Source organism: Pleuronectes platessa, chromosome 12, assembly GCF_947347685.1.
Source record: "Pleuronectes platessa chromosome 12, fPlePla1.1, whole genome shotgun sequence".
Taxonomy (NCBI): domain Eukaryota; kingdom Metazoa; phylum Chordata; class Actinopteri; order Pleuronectiformes; family Pleuronectidae; genus Pleuronectes; species Pleuronectes platessa.
In genome coordinates, this window is record NC_070637.1 from 21498408 (window position 1) to 21518917 (window position 20510).

At 41.6% G+C, this 20510-nt stretch overlaps 1 protein-coding gene across 1 annotated transcript in view; it reads right to left on the reverse strand.

Annotated features, from left to right (window-relative positions):
- The window catches only part of srbd1 (S1 RNA binding domain 1), a 46122-nt gene that overhangs the window by 17599 nt on the left and 8013 nt on the right, over window positions 1-20510 (reverse strand). Inside the window, exons 10-16 of the mRNA XM_053436315.1 lie at window positions 18898-19001; window positions 18011-18118; window positions 17577-17734; window positions 16675-16765; window positions 16456-16563; window positions 4033-4124; window positions 1381-1463 (exon numbers count right to left, since the gene is read on the reverse strand). Coding sequence (XP_053292290.1) covers window positions 1381-1463; window positions 4033-4124; window positions 16456-16563; window positions 16675-16765; window positions 17577-17734; window positions 18011-18118; window positions 18898-19001 — 744 coding nt within the window. The remainder of the gene's footprint in view (window positions 1-1380; window positions 1464-4032; window positions 4125-16455; window positions 16564-16674; window positions 16766-17576; window positions 17735-18010; window positions 18119-18897; window positions 19002-20510) is intronic.

The following is a 20510-nucleotide window of genomic DNA, read 5'->3' on the forward strand; positions in this document are numbered from 1 at the left end:
TGAGAAAAAGAGTTCTGCTTGTACAAACGATGTGATGTCATTTAAACATGAGGCCTATGCTAAAATAAATGAAATGTTTAATTTCTCAAACTCTGTGTGAGTACAAATGTTTGTTGCCTTTGCAGATTAATGCAAAACCCGCCAACTTGAAAAAGGTACAGACTAAAACTTGTGCAACTTTTTCCTGTACTCTTACACTTTGTTAGTTGTTACATTGCAGGGATCCACAGCCGGAGTCAAAAGCCCCTGATAAATTACCACACAGATGATATGACATACATGAGTAATCCTATCTGTAACAGTTCTATGTTTGTTTTAAGCTATTCCTCCACCGACATGTGTAAATAACATGTTTAAAGAAAAATAATCTGAGTGGAAACCTGTGTTCATCCTCCCTCATCCTCATTCGTTCCCATTTCCATCCTCTCATACTTTTCTTCCATGATCTACTATCTGAGGAGAACAATGCTGCATCGATAGCTGATGTAAACAGTACGCACACCGACCTAATGCCCGTCTTCACTTCCTTACACAACTACACAAAACACACTCATGTGCAAAGTCAACATTGAGCCGTCTGTTGTTTCATCTGCACACGCATATCTGAGCACATGGAGCGGCACACAAGCAAAAACAAATGTCCAAACATACGTCATGCCTGAACTTTCATTAATTGAATTTGCTGTCATCCTGAACATCATCTGTTGACACAGGCCTTCGCCAAGTTTATCTACTTCCCTGCTCGCCGGGCTTCTCTCAACCTGTTCCACTTTATCTCATCTTAAATCCTCTTAATCCTCACTCGCATTCACTTAATGCCTCGAGCACCAGCTTCTGCCTGAAATAGGGAAGTCACATCAAAAGACAGTAACAAAAGACCAGGGCCTAGTAACCAGTTGTAGTTTAGCGTTTTTAATTATTATGTACATTATTTAAATTGTGTGGGAAAAAGCTCCAACTGCTGTGACGTGTCCCTACTCGACCAGACAAACATTAATTACAAATCCGGTAATAAATAGAAAGTAGATCTGATTGAGTAAACAGATACAACACATCATTATTGGGGTTCAGCTATTTTGTCTCAATCATTATTTGAAATTTATTTTACTGTATAAATTACAAAAAAATTGAAAAACAACAAAATACAATATTTGTCATTTTTCTCTAAAAATAGAAACGCCATTGTCAAATTCTACTTTTCATGTACACACGTGTATTGTTTTACATGCTATCACTCAAACACACACTCTTGCACACACACACTTGTCCACTGCCCTCTTTACTGGAGTCTAAATCACAGCAGATGTTCCACTGCCCAGGGACAAGAAGCTTTAACCCACAGAAAAATCTCAACAGAAAAAAAAACGAATACACAATTACCTGGTATGTTCCGATGCCTATGTGTTTAGGATCAATCTTCACAAGCTCAGCTAGTGGATCTTGGACACGTCTTCCAATGGACACTGTAGACACACACACAACAGAGACCAAGAGAGAAAAGAAAAAGCAGGAGTGAGATTTTGTCTCAAGAGATTCTATATTTTGTGTCCTGATGAACTAACAATCTGAATCTTACTTATTGAATATGCAAATCTATAATTTTTTCTAATGACCAAATATGTAAATTGTCTGCATGTGATCGGCCTGAGGGGCGGCCAGACCTAATTGTGATTCCTCCACCCCCCTGGTTACTGGAGTCCCTGCACCTGTCATTTAGGTTCCTGATCGATGCTGGGAACGTGAACCCTGAAAACCACTGATTTAACCACACCCGGGCACACGCAGCCAAATACAGCGCACAAATAAACACACACATGGTCTGTGTTGACTAAAATAAGGTTTGCTGTTAACGGTGGAGTCTGTAAGGCTTCAGCCTGCTGCTGCTCATGAAGCCAAATGTCTTTTCCATGAATGTGCTGGCAGGGTCCAATGACAAGGAGAAAAATTACAAACAACCCGACTCACACACACACCATAATACATGACATCAGCTCTCAACACACACAGGCGTGCACACGCACACACACACACACACACCCACCCAGTGAAGGGGGAGAACAACATAACCTAACAAATGTTCTCAAATCCCTGTAACAGACAAAGGATCTGCTGCTGTGGGTGTGTTATTGCCATTATTTGCAACATAGGAATATATTCCCTGCAACATCCTTTCTGTGAAAGTGGCGTTTGTGTGTTTTGTGTGTCTCCATTTTGTGACTGTTTGAAGTTCAGTGGTGGACATGGTAGCACGACACATGAAACATGTCAGACTTGGATCTCCGAGGCGGAACCGACAGACAAAGAGAATAAGGAGGATGGGATGTAATATAGTAAGAGAGCATGTCTGGAATCAATGGCTTTCCTCTCCTCTCTCTCCTCTGGCTGCGGTGCGAGGCGGCTGCCTGAGATAATATTTAGACAGGGATGGAGTTTCAACCCTGGCCTTACTCAGTGCACCACCAAAACTCTCCAGCACTCTTTTCCATCTATTCTGTCTCAGAATCCCTCCCTCTCTCTCTCTCGCTCTCTCTCTCTCTCTCTCGATGAGTGGAGCCGGAGTCGAGCTCCTCATCGCTTATTGAAAGTTTATGAGCCGTAAACTGAACTAAAGGAACAATGGAGAAATCAGTAATAGAGGAAGGACACGTTCAGGATCAGACAGGTCGCTCTGAAGAACGGGGGCGTGCAGCGTTGTGGTGACGAAATGCTACCTGTAACCACCAGGTGTCCTACCTCTTGTATAGACAGTCAGAAATACTCATAACCCCCCCGAAGGCAGAAGAGAAGCACACAAACACTGTCACAACATCCAAATCCGTAACAGTAACGTCCTGGCTCTTAATACCCATGCAAAGTCAAACGCTGTAGTTCTCCTTGTGGCTTTCATTAGAGGTATAAATATGGCTTTTCATGGCTCTCTGTGCTGCTGACCACAGGAAACTGGTGAGGAATAATCCGGCCCCATGTGATTTATGGCTTTTATAGAGGAAGTCTGCTGGAAGCATTTGTTCTCCGAAAACTCTGAGTGTTTCTTTTTTGTTCTGCTATGTGTTTTAGCGATGTAGTGTGGGGAGAGGGTGAGGGGAGCGGTGGCAAGTGGGAGAAAAGGGGGAGGATGAGAGTTATGAGGGAACAGCAGAGTTTCACTGATAATCGGACAATACTGTATTTTGCCAGTAACAGGATGGAAATAAACTAATAAAATTAAAACTCTTATATTTTTAGACGGAATTGAAAATGACTACTTAACATAATTAATTTAAGGCTGCTCACCATTACAAAATACTTTATTGTTTATTCGTCTTAGTTTCTAACCAGTGATATCATTTGTTTATGTTGCTTCGCCCAAAAATCCAACAGGAGTATAACAGAGCCCTGTGTCCTGTAGAATCTTTGCCTTCTGTTTCTTACCGTGCATCAGTTTGTTAAAGGTTGTGAAGGCAATAAATCTCGAGGCAAGAGTAAGTAGCTAATCAAACAGTTAGATACAGAGCAGTTAAGCCAATTAAGTGATTAGACGAGCACATTACAAGTTAATGACCTGTGGGTTTTTGATTACTAGTTGTAGAAAACAATTGGAATAACTCTCCTTTGACTCAGGATAACATTTTATAGACAGAAATAATTAATAATAATAATTACTGTTTAGTAAATTAATTAAAATGATAAATGCAACTGTACATAGTGTCCTCTACAACACTAGCAACTTTGCCATAGAAAAGAAAATCACACAAAATGTCGACTCTCCCTCAGAGGAAAGTTATTTGCTGTTTTATATACTGAATTATTAAATTGACTGTTTACTTAAATTTATATATTGTATTACAATGCACATATTTATTACAAACATTTTATTTAATACTCTTTACACCTTAATTCTATATTTATTTGTATTGCTAACGTCTTGATAGATAGATATATATATATATATATATATATATATATATATATATATATATAGAGCCAGATTTCAGATGGATAAAAATAGATAAACAAAGTATTTCTAAATCAGATTGTGCTTTTCAAGTGTACCTGCACTCCTAAGGTTGGGGTCCAGGTCTGGCATCTCTTTGATTGCCTCAGGACTCACACTATAGATGGAGGATCCTGCCTCATTGGTTATACTATGGAAAGAAAGGGAAGGAAAAATAATTAAACCAGTGAGACCAAGAAAAGGACGAGATGACGAGCCCTAATCTAGAAGTGGGAAATAAGAGGCAGGGTGGTCAGTGGGGGAGAAAATGAGGAAGACAAGGGTGCAAAGGGAAAACATCTATGGGAATGAAGGGAGACAAAAAGCAGTGATTACTGCATGAAAGAGAAAATGAAAAGACTATAGGCAAATCACTGCGATGCTAACTCATTAGAATCTGGCTGACCCTTTGTCATGAAAGATTAACTATTATTATTACTGACATTTAGCCATTATAGCATTAATCATTCCTGGCCCTGCCCAAACATTAACATCACAATTACAATATTTGATGAAAGAGTCACTGGCTTGGTGAGCAAATATGAATGGTGAACCCATTCAGATTCAGAATGGGTCGTTTAGCGAATAAGATGATTGAGTTTTATTTTAGATAATTTTTCAAAACCACCTGTTCCCCGTTGACACTTCAATAACAATCAGGATATAAATGAATCTGTGTGTGTGTGTGTTGGCGTGTGTGTGCGTGTGTGATTAAGTGCAGGACATTGAGTGAGGACGCCTCATGCATTTTATGTGACACTCTTGCCATCTAGAGGTCATTGGGGTGTACTGCTATTATTGAGACTCGAGGTGAGGAGTGCTTTTCTTCATTCAATGTCAAGTTCTCACTGTCACATTGCAAAATCCTCAGCTTCAGAGTGTCAGGCCCCAGCATCAAACTATGAAGAGAACCAAGTGTGTCTCTAGTTTTTAATCTTAATTGTTCGCCAAAATATTTGAGGTAAAATAAAATCATAAGGCACTGGACAGTAAACAATTTACTGAGTCTTAAAAAAAGAATAAATAAAGATTAAAAGAGTGACTGTCTAAAATTTATCTGAGATATAAAAAGATAGAGCCAGATTTCATTAGAACATTCAGTTGGATAAAAACAGAACTTCTGTCTGAGTATCCTTTTTTTCTTGCGTTTGAAATCACTGGATAAACTCACATCTTTGATCGTGTCTGTAAAGTGAGGTGGAAAAAAAGAAAAGTTCGACAGAGCAAGAAGAGATAAATTAAAAGCCCCTTCATAATCACACAAAATGTTTAATGAACTTTCTTTTAAAAGTACATAAAAGCTTTTATTGCTTTATGACAACTTAACAAAAAGCAACATTATTCAAGTTCAAGTGGCAATTTCAGTCTTGATTATGTTGATCTGGACAATTTATAATAATTCTGCAGGGCAACATTGGATTGTTAATGTATTCAGATAAAAGTAGGGTGCTTATCGTCCATCAAAACACAGACAGGATGGTGGGACAACAAAGCCAGTGATACCCGCATTAATGCTGCTGACGTACGACTGAAGCTGTCGTATTGTTTAGTCCTTCTGCTCTCTCGGCTGAATGGAAAGAGAGGGAGAGAGGGAGAGAGGGAGGACTGGTGGAAGAAAGGGGGGCTTTTTCCTCAGGGCTGACCAATATGATGAGGGGGTCAGCACCTCCCCTGTGTGCAAAACTCAGAGTGAGGCCCCTAACACACACACAGACACACACACACACACAGACACACACAGTCCCAGAGGCCTGGACCTTGCCAGAACAACCTTGCCAATTATAAGTATCTTGTTAATGAGGAGTGGCAGAGGCCTTCTGATGAGAATCACATTTAAATGAACTTGTCCTCGCTCCCTCTTTCCCATCCTCTGCATCCATCCCTTCCTCCACCCCACTGTTCTTTTTGTCAGCTCCTTATCCATCGCTCTGACAGCTGACATATCGCCATGGTGACGCCACTAACTAGCACTGGCACATGACCTTCAAAGAGGTCAACGCGGAGCTGGTCATTAGCCTGGCACACATACAAGCACATGCACACACATGTTCATTTACGATGAGTAATATACACAAGACATACATATAATTGTAAAAAAAATATGCCCTCTACTTCAGTCTCATGCAGTTCTCTTTCTTTAACGTGTGCACAAATGGACATGGCCTTCAGTTAGTTCACATGCAGAGAAAACCTCCCTCTCTGCCCTCAGTCAGAGACTCAGGCACAATGGAGGTCAAGTGAACCAGTGGCAGCATCCCAGGCGAGTTGTTCAAGAACCAGTGACAAAGAGAGAAAGCTAAGGAGAGATGGGACAGGGCAAACCTGGAGGAGAATAGGGAGTGAAAAGAAAGAGAGGCCACCAGCCCCTATCATGTCCAACTTAATTAAGGCTGCCGCTGGGGCAGCTGGGTAACAGCACTGTCATGGATACAGCTCTGAGCTCTCGTTGCCACAGCGTCCATGGCTGTCGCCATAGTGAGGGCATCGTCCTGGCAGCTAGCAGAAGGTTGTCAGCTCCACAGCTCTCCGGCTTAAGTGGGTGGATGGTCAAAGTGCGGACACACACACACACACACACACACACACACACACACACACACACACACACACACACACACACACACACACACACACACACACACACACACACACACACACACACACACACACACACACACACACACACACACACACACAGTCAGTGGTCGGCTCTTGATGTAAACCAATGACATGATGGTCCCGAAAGATCATCATATATTCACACACTCTTTTGTCTTTGCTAATTTGATGTATAAACACACACAAAAACCCACCGGCCTGCCTGTGGCCCTGTCCCATCCCGGGGCAAAGTCACAAACTGGCTACCAGTTCCCCTGCTGGTCGTCTCTGAGACACACCCTTGGGCCTGACACACGAACACACACATCATGACGGGCCCCCCGCTGCCCCTCAAGAAACGTAACATTGGAAGAGATGGATACACACTTTGATACCTCATTATAGCCTTCTGGCACACACGTCTCTCATCTAAATTAAAGCAGCTCATCAGATCAGTCAGAAAAGAAGAGGGGCAATAATATCACCAACTAATCTGATACAGAGGACAAAGACTGGAGAGGAGGGGGGTGGGGGGAAAGACAGGAGGGCCACGGAGAAAATTAAAGCAAAAGCTAAGATGCGAAAAAACGGACTGAAACTGCAAAGCCTAAGTTGAGAAAGGCATCAGTGTGACTTTTCATAGAAGTTCCCATTGGTACGGAACAATGCTGTGACACAGCAGCATGCAAGAGAGCGAGGTTCGGTTTCACAGTATGTTATTATGTGGCCCAAGAAAGATCTTGAAAGTGAACAATAAAATCTTGCCATTTGGAATTAAAAAGCACCACCATGAAATTAGTCTGACTGTAAAATTGAAAAATTCAGGTTGATTCCAGTGCAAATAAGTGAAAGTGTGTGGCGTCTGCAGGGATGTGGTCGCAGCGATGAAAGAAGGCCAATCTCGAGCAGCACTACATCTGGAAACATGCTGCTCTACTGGACCAGTTGCAAGGACAGAGCTACTTGGACAAAGTCCCTGCTCTCTGGCAGAGCTCGGTGTGTCCAACAGGGAGCTTTTCACAAGACCACATTCTGACAGACAATGTTAGGCAGGCAAATTTTGTGGCCATCGAATTATTACCCAGGGAGCTGAGACCTCGTCCAGAAGGAGAATTAGTTGCTCCACTTCGGAGTTACGAGAACTAGACAAAGTAAAGTTTGCTCCAAAGTGTCAGTTTGTCCCGAAGAACCAGCGCAGAGCTGATTTCTTGTATTTGAAAAAAAAAAAAAAAAACACTGAAGGATACCGCAAGAATTCTCCAGCTTTTCCAGTTTCCTTTCAGGTCTACGATGAAACAACAGACGTAACGACCAACTGGCCACATGGGTTCCCTGCAGAGTTTGATACAATGGAGGAAGCCGTGCATGACACTACTGAGGTACAGGAAATAGCATCATCATCATCACTACCACCTGACATCGGAAACCAGGAATTTAGAGCTTCTGGAGGAGATTCTGATCAAAGTTCATGATATTCCCATATGAGGTGAAAGTAACATATTGCGGGGAAATTTAGTTTAACAAGGAAAAAGCTGGGATTTATATACATCCACCATATAAAACATGTTTAATCCTTCTTTAAATTGATCTCATAAATCCCTGATACCCAAGATAAGATTAGATGTTATTGATCCTCGTAGAGAAAATTCTAATTTGACACAGCACCACAAATGAGTAGCTGCCAAGGGGGTGTAGTAAGAAATAAAACTAAGACAAAGAAACAGAAGATAAGATACAAATATAAACACTATATACAGTATTGGACCGTTCTATAAATATTCAAGTTTATGCGATTGTCAAAATATATATTCATGTATAATATACAAAATATGGCCTACTTGAAATTACAATACCACAGTTGCGATGCTTTCTTTTGTGTCAAAAAAATGATCTACTTAACTGAGCTGCAATTTTCTTTGCAGCATTAACAGGTTGTTAGCTGAGATACATAAAACAAATACGGCATCAGATGAAAAATATAATATAATATATCCACAGGTAGACTGCAGTACAATGAAGTCACGGAGGAAGACAACTCGCCATCTAGAGGGTTTCAAGTTATAAAACTTGTATAAACACACATGATTCACCTTGATAGTGTAATGTCTCTATCTGTCGTTTTCTGTGACCATAACTCAGACTCTATTTACCTAGATCGACTCATTTCATGGCCTTAGAATGAGCTGTGATGTCACCCATTACCAGCCCAAAATACATTTTTAATAAACACACACACACAAACACACAAGTTCCTCTGTCCCGGCTGCTCAAACAGCTTGGCTCCATTGTTCAGTCAGCTGCAAAGCTTGACCTCAGGGAAACAAATTGAGGGACGCACCCTCTCTCTCTCTCTCTCTCTTTCTCTCACAGACACACACACACACAGTCACACACACACGTCGGGTCTGAAGACGATGACATTTTTCACAGAGAAAAGCGTCCAAATGGCAGGTGTCAGGGGCCGTCAGTCTCTAGCAAGGCGCTAGAAGGCAGGCAGGCAGGCACGCAAACACACACAATCACGCACACACACACTCACACACACAAACTCCAACTGCCAGTGTGAGGCACGTCTGAAAAGAGCAAAGCCTCACAGACACTCATGTCAATCTGGTAGCAGGGAAGGCTTGTGTCAAGCACAAATGCATACACACACACACACACACAAACCCCAAATCCCAAATACACACATGGCATGTCACACAGACTCATCACACATGTTTGTCACACGCAGGACCATCGCTCGGAACAGTGGAGGCCTTGGGGAGGACTGCATGGTGGATGAGTCGAAAGAGGGGAAGAAGAAGAAGAAGAAGGGACAGTCCGAGGCTGACCACCACTGAGGCATGGTGGGAGGGGAGAGGGAGGCGCGGGTGATATGGACAAGGCTGGCAGATATTCACTGTACACCACCTGCGAATGCCAAAGGTCCCCAGCCTGACACTGCCCTCCCACGAGGAGCTACACAAACAAACACGAATATACTTTTTATAAGAAAACAAGTTGTGGTATGATGCTTTAAAACTAATTTACACCAAATTGATGATCTAAGGACAGAAGGTGTTGGATGTTCTACAGTTTTAAATCCTTAGGGGCAACATTTGGGATTTGAAATGTTGAGCTATATTAATAAAATTCCTCAAAATTACAACTCTGTGCAAGCCCCTTTTGAGGGATGTCCACTCCCTCACCCATTCGCTTTCATTCTCCATCTCTTTAACTATTAAAGGTTTCAGCCTCCACATTAATGTTGGTTCTCTGTGATAGAGTCGTTAAAGATTTGAAGTGAGGAGCTCTGAGTCTGACGATTCTTAACTCTTCTATTCAAATCTTCCTCCAGCACTATATCCATTTACACCTGAATATGGATCTTTTATATTTATCACACCACTTAAATACTCTGCTATATTCATATTAGTTAGTATGTATGCTACTTTACCGCTCTTGTATACCCCCTCACTACCTCGGCTTGTGCCATCTTATACTTTTATTTCATGCTTCCTTTGTTTTTATTGATATTTTATAATATAGTTGCTTGATTTCTTTTACTTATTTCTTCTTTTTTTTTAAATCACAAAAAGTTAAGTCTGAGCTTTGAGACGATTACAGACATTAATCCATCATTTTTTTTTGTATCTCCTCTTCCAATTCCAGGGTTAACTTTTTTCTCGATGCTTTGATATAATAAAATCCATCAATCCATTAAAAAGATTTTGAAATAGGTTTCAGCCTTCCTCTATGCATCCCGCATTAAGTCAAATACACAACCTCCTTCTAATGTACCCATTAATACTTTCAAAGCAGCCAGACCCATGCTAAGGCCTTCTCGCATGCCTCCAAATGCATCTGTCCCTCTGCACCTCCTCCTCTCCAGCCTTCAAACCCCCGGTGAGTGCCTGGATCTCACTCAGTCATCGCTGGTCCTGCCACTGTATGTTCATCACTCACTCGGCCTGGCCCTGGGAGCATGCCCGGTCACAGGACATGACAGGGGATACACACACACCCGCGACCATGCACAGCCATGAATACAGTCTACACCACTGTCCTCCAGGTCCATCAGCTAGCCAGTAATAATGATCTCATCCCAACAGGAGAGGGCTAGAGGGGAAGACGGTCAAGGACTTATTGTGAGATTGTCTGTGTGTCAGTGCAGATGTACACTGGTGGCTATTTGAGTGTGTTTCCTGCTGCAACGGCTTAGACTGCCCTGGGACAGCTTCAAGTATGAACCAGTCAAGGAGAGAGTGATGAATACTACTGGAAAGAGAGATGGCCAACTACTTTTGTCAGTACAACATCAGGCAATGACCGACCTGCACGAAGGGGAACACGTCTTCACAAAGTGAACTCCCTGCATCTTTAACTATCGACATGTAGAGTCCTTCGATCAAATCAAGTGGCCCCAAATTTCACACACTCATGGAAATCAGTTGTCTTAACATACCTGATTTTGTTCACATCAATATCCATGAATTACTCTCAAGGAAATCTGTGGAAATCTTTAAAAAAAAACGCAGCATCTTGCAAAGCTCCTGCATCCACACCAAAATTGAAAGGAACCTTAGTTATTTTTGTGTGGTCTTGCAAAAGAAACGCACAGACAGTATATTCCTTCGAGGTAATTATAAAGCATAACAATTGTATAGCCAATTCCCACCTCACTGAATTACCTATAACTTTATTGTAATTCATCAAATAATGAATTAAAGGCTGGTGACTTGAAGCGCCCTCAGGGATGTGTTAGTGTGTTTATGAGAAAGAGTAACGGGGTCGGTCATCCCGTTGCCTTGAGGAGCGACGGAGCAAGTGGTCAAGAATTTGGATGTCGTTTTTGTACGCCTCTAGCTGTGGTCACTATGTGTGTGTGTGTCTGTGTGTATATGTATCATCACCATTGCCCAAAGATCTCCCTAACCTTACCCCACATATTCTTGCCCTCTGTTTTCATTAACATCAGCCAACCGCTGTCAACTTGTCACACTTCATGTACACAGACCAAAACACATGCATTAATATTCACATAAATTACAGTTAAATCAAAGGACGGTGAAAGCAAATAGTTTAAGTCTAGTTTAACAGCCTGAAGCAACCACATGCAAAAAATGTTTTTATCAAAGTGAAAATTAAAACATGATGACAGTAACATTCCCTGCCGTCAATCACTGACCTTTTTTGTTGGTTTTGTCTGTTAAATACCAGTGATAAACCAGCTGCTGAAGTAATGTGCCAGCGGGGGTGTGTGTGTGCGTGTGCGTGTGCGTGTGTGTCATCACTGCCAATCACCTCCATTTACAAAATCTGTCTGCTGTTACAGACCACTGCACGTCTCCAAAACACACCGCTGCAACACACACACACACACACACACGCACAACTGAAACACAAACACACCCACACCTGTCTGGCCAGACCCAAGCACTCTTATGGGCTTTGACAAAACCCACATGCTACCAGTCAGTGCATTGACAGACAAGGTCACGCTGCACTGATCTGTCAAGTGCCACAAAAAACACACACACACACACACACGTCGGAGCTCTAGCCATGAGCAGGTGTTAATGACAATAACCAGGCCATGAAACAGACACATATTTCCACACCTACATCACACACATCTATATACAGTGCATACATACGGGTTTAAACCACCTACACACAAGGAAATAATTTACTTTATTCAGAGACATCAAGTTTTTTTGTGTGCTATTTTAAACCACTATGTCAGAAAGTGACGTCCAGCAGCAGGTCCTTATATTATTGGGACGCAGCTGCAGTGCAGATAACCTGCTGTGCATTCAGTGGGGGGGGCACCACAGGCGCAGACAAACCTTGTCAGCTAAATAAAACCTCATGCTGTAAAATGTCCTGCAGGATGCAGGTCAGTGATAAAGGCGATGTTCAGGCTTAATCATGTAACTGTTACTTTGCTATAAATCTAACACAAGAGTTGTATCTGTGGATTTTCTTCCTTGCCTCAGCTAAGACAAAAATAAAGGTTACGTGCAATGTTATCTGAGATGCAGTTGAAAAGGAAACACACATAATGGTGAGGTTACACTCGTTAGTTAAATCTAATGATAAGTTATATTGTGCTCTATGTGCAGTAAACTACATTTTGGCCATGTAAATTGATTTCATTGCATTGGTTTCTATTATAGTATTCTTTTCCGAGCGACTTCCACAATTTGATGCAATATGTAGAATTGATTTATGTCGTTAGCATAACAATTTATAAGAAAGGTAATACAATGAACGAGCAAAAACCTTTAAGTTTACTAATTATGCTAAATATTGCACAAAATAAAAAATGTAACAGGAAAATGTATTAATGAACATCGAGTTGTGATGTAATGAAAAATATTAGCCTCCAAGACAAGTATTCTCATCATCTATCAAAACCTAAACAGAACAAAATATGACTCACTAGTTCTGTAAATAGAATCTTTTTTACAAGAATAAAACCAACAAAAAGCCAGCTAAAGCACGTATTGCTCTTATTCATGCATGGAGAGAGATTTAGATAAATAATTTGAATTGAAAATTAAACTGAGCAGCATCTTATACAGATTCACACCTGCCTCCATCTGCAGGACACTACTACATAGATGTGCCCTTGTTTGGATGTCTTTCAAAAACACACCTTACAAATTATGGAAGAAGTGACTCAGTGAGTACGATGAGTTTACTCAAACAGGACTAAGGCACTGAAAAAATACACACACACATACACACACACACACACACACACACAAGGATGTCCCGCAGGCTGCCATTTCTGGCTGTCATTCCAGCTGAGCACTGAGGCAGAAGGACGGAGAGAGAGAGACAGGCGGGTAGAGAAGAAAGGGTGGAGTAGGGTGGGGGTGGTGACACAATGAAGGCTCACATAGGGAGACAGGAAGCAGACGGTGCAAATGAGGCTGAGGTCTTAAATGAACTAATGCACTGTCAAGCTGCAGCGGAGAGGAGAGGTTTAATTGCCTCTACAGACACATGTGCTGGTATCGGTACACACACAGATTCATAAAAAAAAAAACACAGCCATATAAAACCTCTAACAGCACTTCTGCTAAAATGATATATGAAAAAAATGAAAAAACCCTCTTTCAACATTTGTAATATCAAATTCTACTGGCTGGTCCTCACAAGGTCATGATGTTAAAGAATCCTAACAATCAAGTCTGCTCTTCCGTTTGGTCCAATACAACAATGATAATGAAACACAACCCCTCTCTCTCTCTCTCTCTCTCTCTGTGTCTCTCTTTCATTTTGACACAACATTCTCTGGATTTTTGCTTTCGAGCCAAAATACATCTACAAGTGCACAGCTGCTTTTAGTGGCTGAGGATGACAAAGAACGAGTAGAAAGAAAAATAAGTCACTGGAAGCCAAAGAAACAGATGGTAAAGGTGGAGCCGTGATTTTGTAAAAGACAGTGTGGGCTTCACAATAGTTTTGTCTCGAGCATTTATTGATGTTTGGAGGCCAATGCTAATATTAGGGATTTAAAAAGTTGACAATGACTCCTAAGATGTCATTATCAAACGTTTTTCTGTTTTTTTTTTTAATTCATTCATAAACTTCATTACAAATTGGCCACTTTTTAATCCCCAAGCAGTATATCACTCGGGCTCTAGTGTTGCCTGTGGTTGCTGTATGTTCTGCTGGGTGAGCTAGCTGTCGACGAATGGGACGCCTGAAAGACTTCCTATACCTGTCGATCATAAACAGTTTGAAGCAACTTGGGTATAAGGTCAACGTACAAACGTATAGAACGTACACAACGTCACAAAGTGTCCTGGAAATCTGGGTCAATTAATTATATTGGGGACAGTCACAGCACGCACCGAGGCCCCGTGCTGTTCCTGATGCAACGTGGCTATTCTCTGTCATAGCCATCACCCTAGTTGCTGTGGTAATGAGGTTTCCCTAATGGCAGGTCAGGGTCGGCTGCGGGTCAGTCAGCGGGGGAGAGAGACCCTCACAGCTACTAACAACCATCACTCTGTGAGGCCGGTCGTCCTCCGCTGACCTCCCTTCCTCATACATCAAGGGAAATTTTGGTCAAAATTGGCATATCAGAGGCCAAGGTCAACGTTCATCCAGATACCTTGAAGGAGTCCCGATTAAAGAAAATAAACATATTACTAATAAGAGAGCACTTGGAGCTGAGGACTTTACATTTTGTTGGCCAATTTTGTGGTGAACTCCACCCAGGTATCACATGTAGCTCATACTGTGTGTAACACTTCAGTGGAAAGTGGGTCCATACCCCAGAGTCTTATATTTCAAAGACATAAAAAATGTGGGGGACCACATCTCAGAGGAAAGAGTGGGAGTAGACTGGCATTATGTGGATTTCCTAGTCATTTCCAAAGCACATTGAATTGATTGCATGACGATAGTAGCAATGAAGTGAGGAGGGAGAGGACAGCAAAGGGATGAGTTCAGACAGGAATCAAGATGGAGAGGGAGGTCTAGTAAAAGAAAAGAATATAACTCGAGACAAACTAAGTTTTAGCTCTATCATCCGTGGTTCTGAGATTTCACCAGGCACAGTCTGAAGAAAACCAAAGTGAAGCATAGGACCAGACAACTCCAGGGCAATTCCATCGGGTTCACAACAACCATATTTCTGTGGCTAATCTCAAAATAACATTCATCTGCTCTTCCATAGTTCAGGCAAAAGCTTTTTTTCTACAAACCTTGCTAAAGCGTCAGCAGAACGTTCATACATGTGTTTCGAGCAGCAAAAATATAAAGCTAATCATATCAGGTGGCAGAAGACATTCAGCCAGCACCACATCAAACCAGAAGCCCCAACATTCTTACGTGTTGTGAGACGCATGAACACCGAAAGACTCAACAAGAGAGACATTATATCAAGATGTGAAATGTCGCTGCTTTGAAGGTGCTCCAGTCTGCTCCCGGGAGAAAAATGTCTTTCACAAAAATAATTAAGTGGAAGTTAACTTAATAAACCCATCACTTTGACGGTTTCAGCTTTAGCAAATAGACAGAAAATGGAACTTTAGAGAAAAAGCATGGGCTATTAAAGCCGAGGTATGACCTCTGGAGTGTGCATGTGTGCATGAACTCAGAAATACTGAGAAAACGCTTAAATACACACACATTCAAGCAAAGCTCAGAATCATTCTAGGCTGTGGTCCCAGTGCAAACCTCAAGTCAACAAACACACATGGAACTCTGCAGTGGGAGAAGGAGACGGAGCAACGAGAAGCCAGTGGTTATTATGCTTGGATCGAGGTTCTGTGCCGTTGTATTCTGAGGTGTAGACCCGGCCTGTTCGCAGACACAACGTGCACCGCCAACCTTCAATCGGACCGAAGTGAAACGAAGTCCAGATGGCTTTCATAGACAATATTCGCTTGAGGGACACATTCCAATTTGTCTTCCTCACCATCTGTGTCCCGCTGTCTCGCTCCCACACGTTTTCCGACTCGGTTCTTTGCCCTTTCACATTCTTCCCTCTCTCTTTCCTTTCCACACCCTTAACTTTCTGCATTTTTTTTTATATATCAACACCATAATATCATTTCTCCCCATCATTCCTGATCTGACTGACATCCCTCTTCATCCCAGAGTCGCCCGCATTGAGCCGTGGCGTTAAAACCTTTAAGAATGTGAAGGTCTTCATGTGAATTACGAGGTTTGTGAACAATGGAAACTATGAAATGTAGTTAATTTTACTAAAAAACATGATATACTATGGATTATTAATTAATTACTCATGGAAATCACAATATGCAACAGGGTAGGGGAGTAGGGTTTCATTAATCCATTTTCTATAGCATCTTTCTCTATTCAGGGTCCAGGGTAACTGGGGCCTGCTCTGGCATGCAGTGGGTGCACGAGCTTACCAGTAGGACACGTCCAGGGGGTGAAAGTAGCGCCTGGAGATGAGGTCAGCAAAGAAGGACTCGGTCTCACGGCACGCTGTCCCATTACCTATGACAACCTTGGTACAACTGGTATGGACAAGAGGAAGAGGAAAAAGACAATGAGGGTTAAGAAAGCAGCCACCACAATAGTTTATACATCTGTAAGTTTCATGGGTCATTTAAACTAAACACCAATACCTGTATTTGGTCATGAGGTGGCGCAGTTTTTCAGCTTCTTTTTGCTGGTTTGCATTATGCAGGTATGCAACATCAGTATAGAGAATCTGACCTGATGGAGAGACAAAGACAAAAGAGGAGAAAACACGATGTCAAAGTATTATAGTGACAAGAGGGGGCTCAATAGAGATAACTCCATACTGTCAGCTGATGTCTTTCCACTGTCAGATGTCATATGAGGCAGAAATGCTGCAAATGAACTCAATGATTTATGATCTCCACATCTGCACTGCCTGATCCTCCACAGGAAGTCCAATCCCTGCCAGTTCCCTGCTTCCTCAGAGCACAAGTATAGATCTGAAGGGAAAGCTCTGACAGGAAGTCATGTGTGCGCTCGGACCCAAACATGCGACCATAGCACGTGATGTATGTACAGTAATATGCTGGTGTCTGTCTGCTGTAAGTGTGTCAGCGTGACTTGTGGCCACACAATCAGTCACCCAGAGGGTGGGATCTACCCCTGCACAGCGTGAGGCCACACCCACTGAGAGACATGCTGAGACCTACAGTGGACATACAGAAAAAAAACACACACACACGTGCACACACATAATCCACCCACCTAGGTCATGCCAAGTGGTATCTACACACACACCTCAGTGGGAATAACCAGTCTAGTGGTGCCTGGTTACATGGAATTCTCTCAAGCTTATTAACATATGTAAAATAACCGAATTTCTCTTTTCTATTAGTGAATTCAGTTTTTTTCCTTTTCTGTGTCATGTGTGAATGCACTGATAAAAATCGTCTTGTTGTGCTCTGTGCAATGAGAGAGGGAATTTATCTACCTGCCAACCTACCTACATACCAGCCTATCGACCCCATTAAAACCATAAATACCAGTACACTCTGAGTTTACTTACTAGTGGGGGAGAGAATAGCCAGTTTACAGCCGTGTCTAAAGCCAGGGTCCACCCCCAAGACGGTACAACCCCTGATTGGAGAAACCAGCAGCCGCTGGCGGAGGTTCCGCACAAACATAGCGATTGATTCCTTCTCTGCTGCAACTGTCAGCTTAGTCCTGAAGAGAGGGAATGAAAGAGAAGATAAAAAGGTTGGGACATAGAAAGACGGGGAAAGTAGTGCACAACAACAAAAGGAAGATTGAGATGGTAGCTGCATGGTGAGGGTGAAAAGAACCAAAGAATGAAAGTGGAAATTAATTTACAGAGAAGAAAGGGAAGAGGTGAGAGATGAGGGGGGGAAGGGGACTAATAGGGCCACAGTGCTAATGAATAAGTGGTTATGTAATGAAGAAAAGCCCTGAAAGCAAAACACACAAGCACGCTTAAAGTACCTGTAACTCCGAGTCAGGAAAGGCAGAATGAGTCTTTTATAAGAGTCCTCCACTGCATTCTTGATGATTGCATGAAGCTCTTGTCTCGCAAATGTCTTCGGCCTCCACCTGCATTAAAGCAGCGGAGAAAAAGTTGATTATTTTTCTCTATACAATCTGTGAAAGGAGACGTGAGGTGAAGTTGACTGATGAAAAATGTCAGGAAAGTTCAAATTCACTCGCAAACATTTTTTCATTTTGTGTTTTACAAACTCCAAATATATAATATGCTTTTGAAAATATCTCTCTAAATTATATAAAAAAATAAATGGTGCAGCAATAGATTGTGGAGCAAGTTCAAGTCAGACAAAAAAAAAATTACACAAACCATTACACATTCTTTGAGTTTCTGCTTTCTTTTTTCATTCGAATCTATTATCATTCAAGGTAAAATCTCCTCTAAAAAACATGAGGACCAAACCTTGACCAATGAATGGATCATATTGAAGTGAGGAGCCTTCGTATTTGTCACAGTGGAAAAGCTATTTAATATTCAATATTTCAGCTCCAATCAAGTGCTAATTCACTGCCTGAATCCTTTAATAACAAATATCTACTCATTTATGAATATATTCATCTTCAAGTATCTGCAGTTGTGTCATTGTACTTATTGTCAACCTCTACCACTTGGACTTGGCATGGACCAAAATCAATGATCTCTTCATAAGTTTGTATGTATTTTATGAAGCACTCTCCTAAATTAATGACTACATTATAATAATATAACCATGAATCTGGTTATCTATGCCCTAGACATAGAAAACTGTGTCTGTGTGTGTGTGTGTGTGTGTGTGTGTGTGTGTGTGTGTGTGTGTGTGTGTGTGTGTGTGTGTGATCTTTTTCCTGACCTGTTGTTGATGCACCACCAAGTGAAGTCAGTCTTCACTCTGTCGGAAATGTTCACCTTCACTGTCAGAATCTTCAGACTCTCCCCTCGGTTAATTGCCAGGGTCTGTATGCGTACAGACAAATGAATGAAAGCACACACACACATTTCCTCTGGTTAATGCAATATAATAAATTATTAAAGCAGTGAGCAAAGAAAGAAGCCACAAGTAACACATTTAAAGTAATGAACATTTTTTGTAAAAACGTCTAAATCCATACAGCCGATTACTCAGTAATTGTGGGTGCTACAAAATGAATTCTCCAATTTATTTATTGTATAAATCTAGGATAAAATGTTGTAGTTTGATCATTTAGCCTCAACAATTGAGAAATATGTTTTGTTCAGACTTCAGGTGAATTTAAACCACATATCTCTGCAAACAGTAAACATAAAAATACATGCAATAATTCTCATGCTCAGAATATTTAGTTGTTTCCATTCAGGCGCAACAAAATCAAGAATAAAAACCATTTTATACCAGAGAATATACTGGTTGGCAGATAAATATCACGGATATAAATCCTTAACAGTCATATCGACAGTGATGCTTACGTGTGTCGTTGGATGTGAAAATATGAAAACTTATATTTCACAGAATAAGCAATGCAGAAATGTGTGTATTTATATAAAAACATTTAATTTCTTGATTCAAGTTATATTAACAGTTATTATTAATAAAGCCTCAATTACGTTTCGTTTAGAGTTTGAAAAGGACATCTTAGAAATGTCTTAGTCCAATATTTTTATCAGTATCGGCTCTAAACAATTCATATCAGTCGGGCTCTTATCTGCACATATGAGTTTTTTTTTATATATATATATATATTTGAAAAAAACATGTGCTCCAAAACCTCACAAACACACAAAAACAAAACTCTCCACACACGTGTAAAAGTGATGAGCCTAGCAGTGTGTCCCGTGGCCAGGCCTGTTATGTGCGGGTCCCCCCTCAGAGGAACTGTTACATGCTGTTAAGCAAACAGTAGTAAGTGTCTGACCTTTTCAGTGGGGAACCTTTAGCCCGCCACAGAACAGGAGCAAGAAACAAGACGTCAATCTGGAGCCCAAGCGGAAGAAGCGAGCTGACAAATGCCACCACTACGCCACCATCAGCGCTGAGACCGCAAGGCCTACCCCCACCTAACCCAAAACACACACACACACACACACACACGGTGCCACAACCATTACCACTCAGCAGCACCCTCGGATGTGCTGCGCCCGTGTGCAACTCGCACACACGGATATAAAAAAAACACAGCTAATGGCAGACGCGAGAACTAATGCAGCGAGCTTCTTGACTTATGATGAAAGTAAAATGTCTCTTCCGTTGGCATGTTCCCGCCCGGGGCCGCCGCTGTGACTGTGATGTCATTTCTAAAACAATCTTCATCAAAGCACTGAAGTTTAACATGCTGTCCAAGGAATGAGGGACAACACCTCTGTCTGCTCGGGACTCTCGGGGAAAAGCCACGAGTGACATTAAAGTGGTAAAATAAAAACACCGCTTTGCAGAATCGTTTTTTTCAGGATTTGATATTCGATCATTTCGTGCAGCGACGCATGACAAAC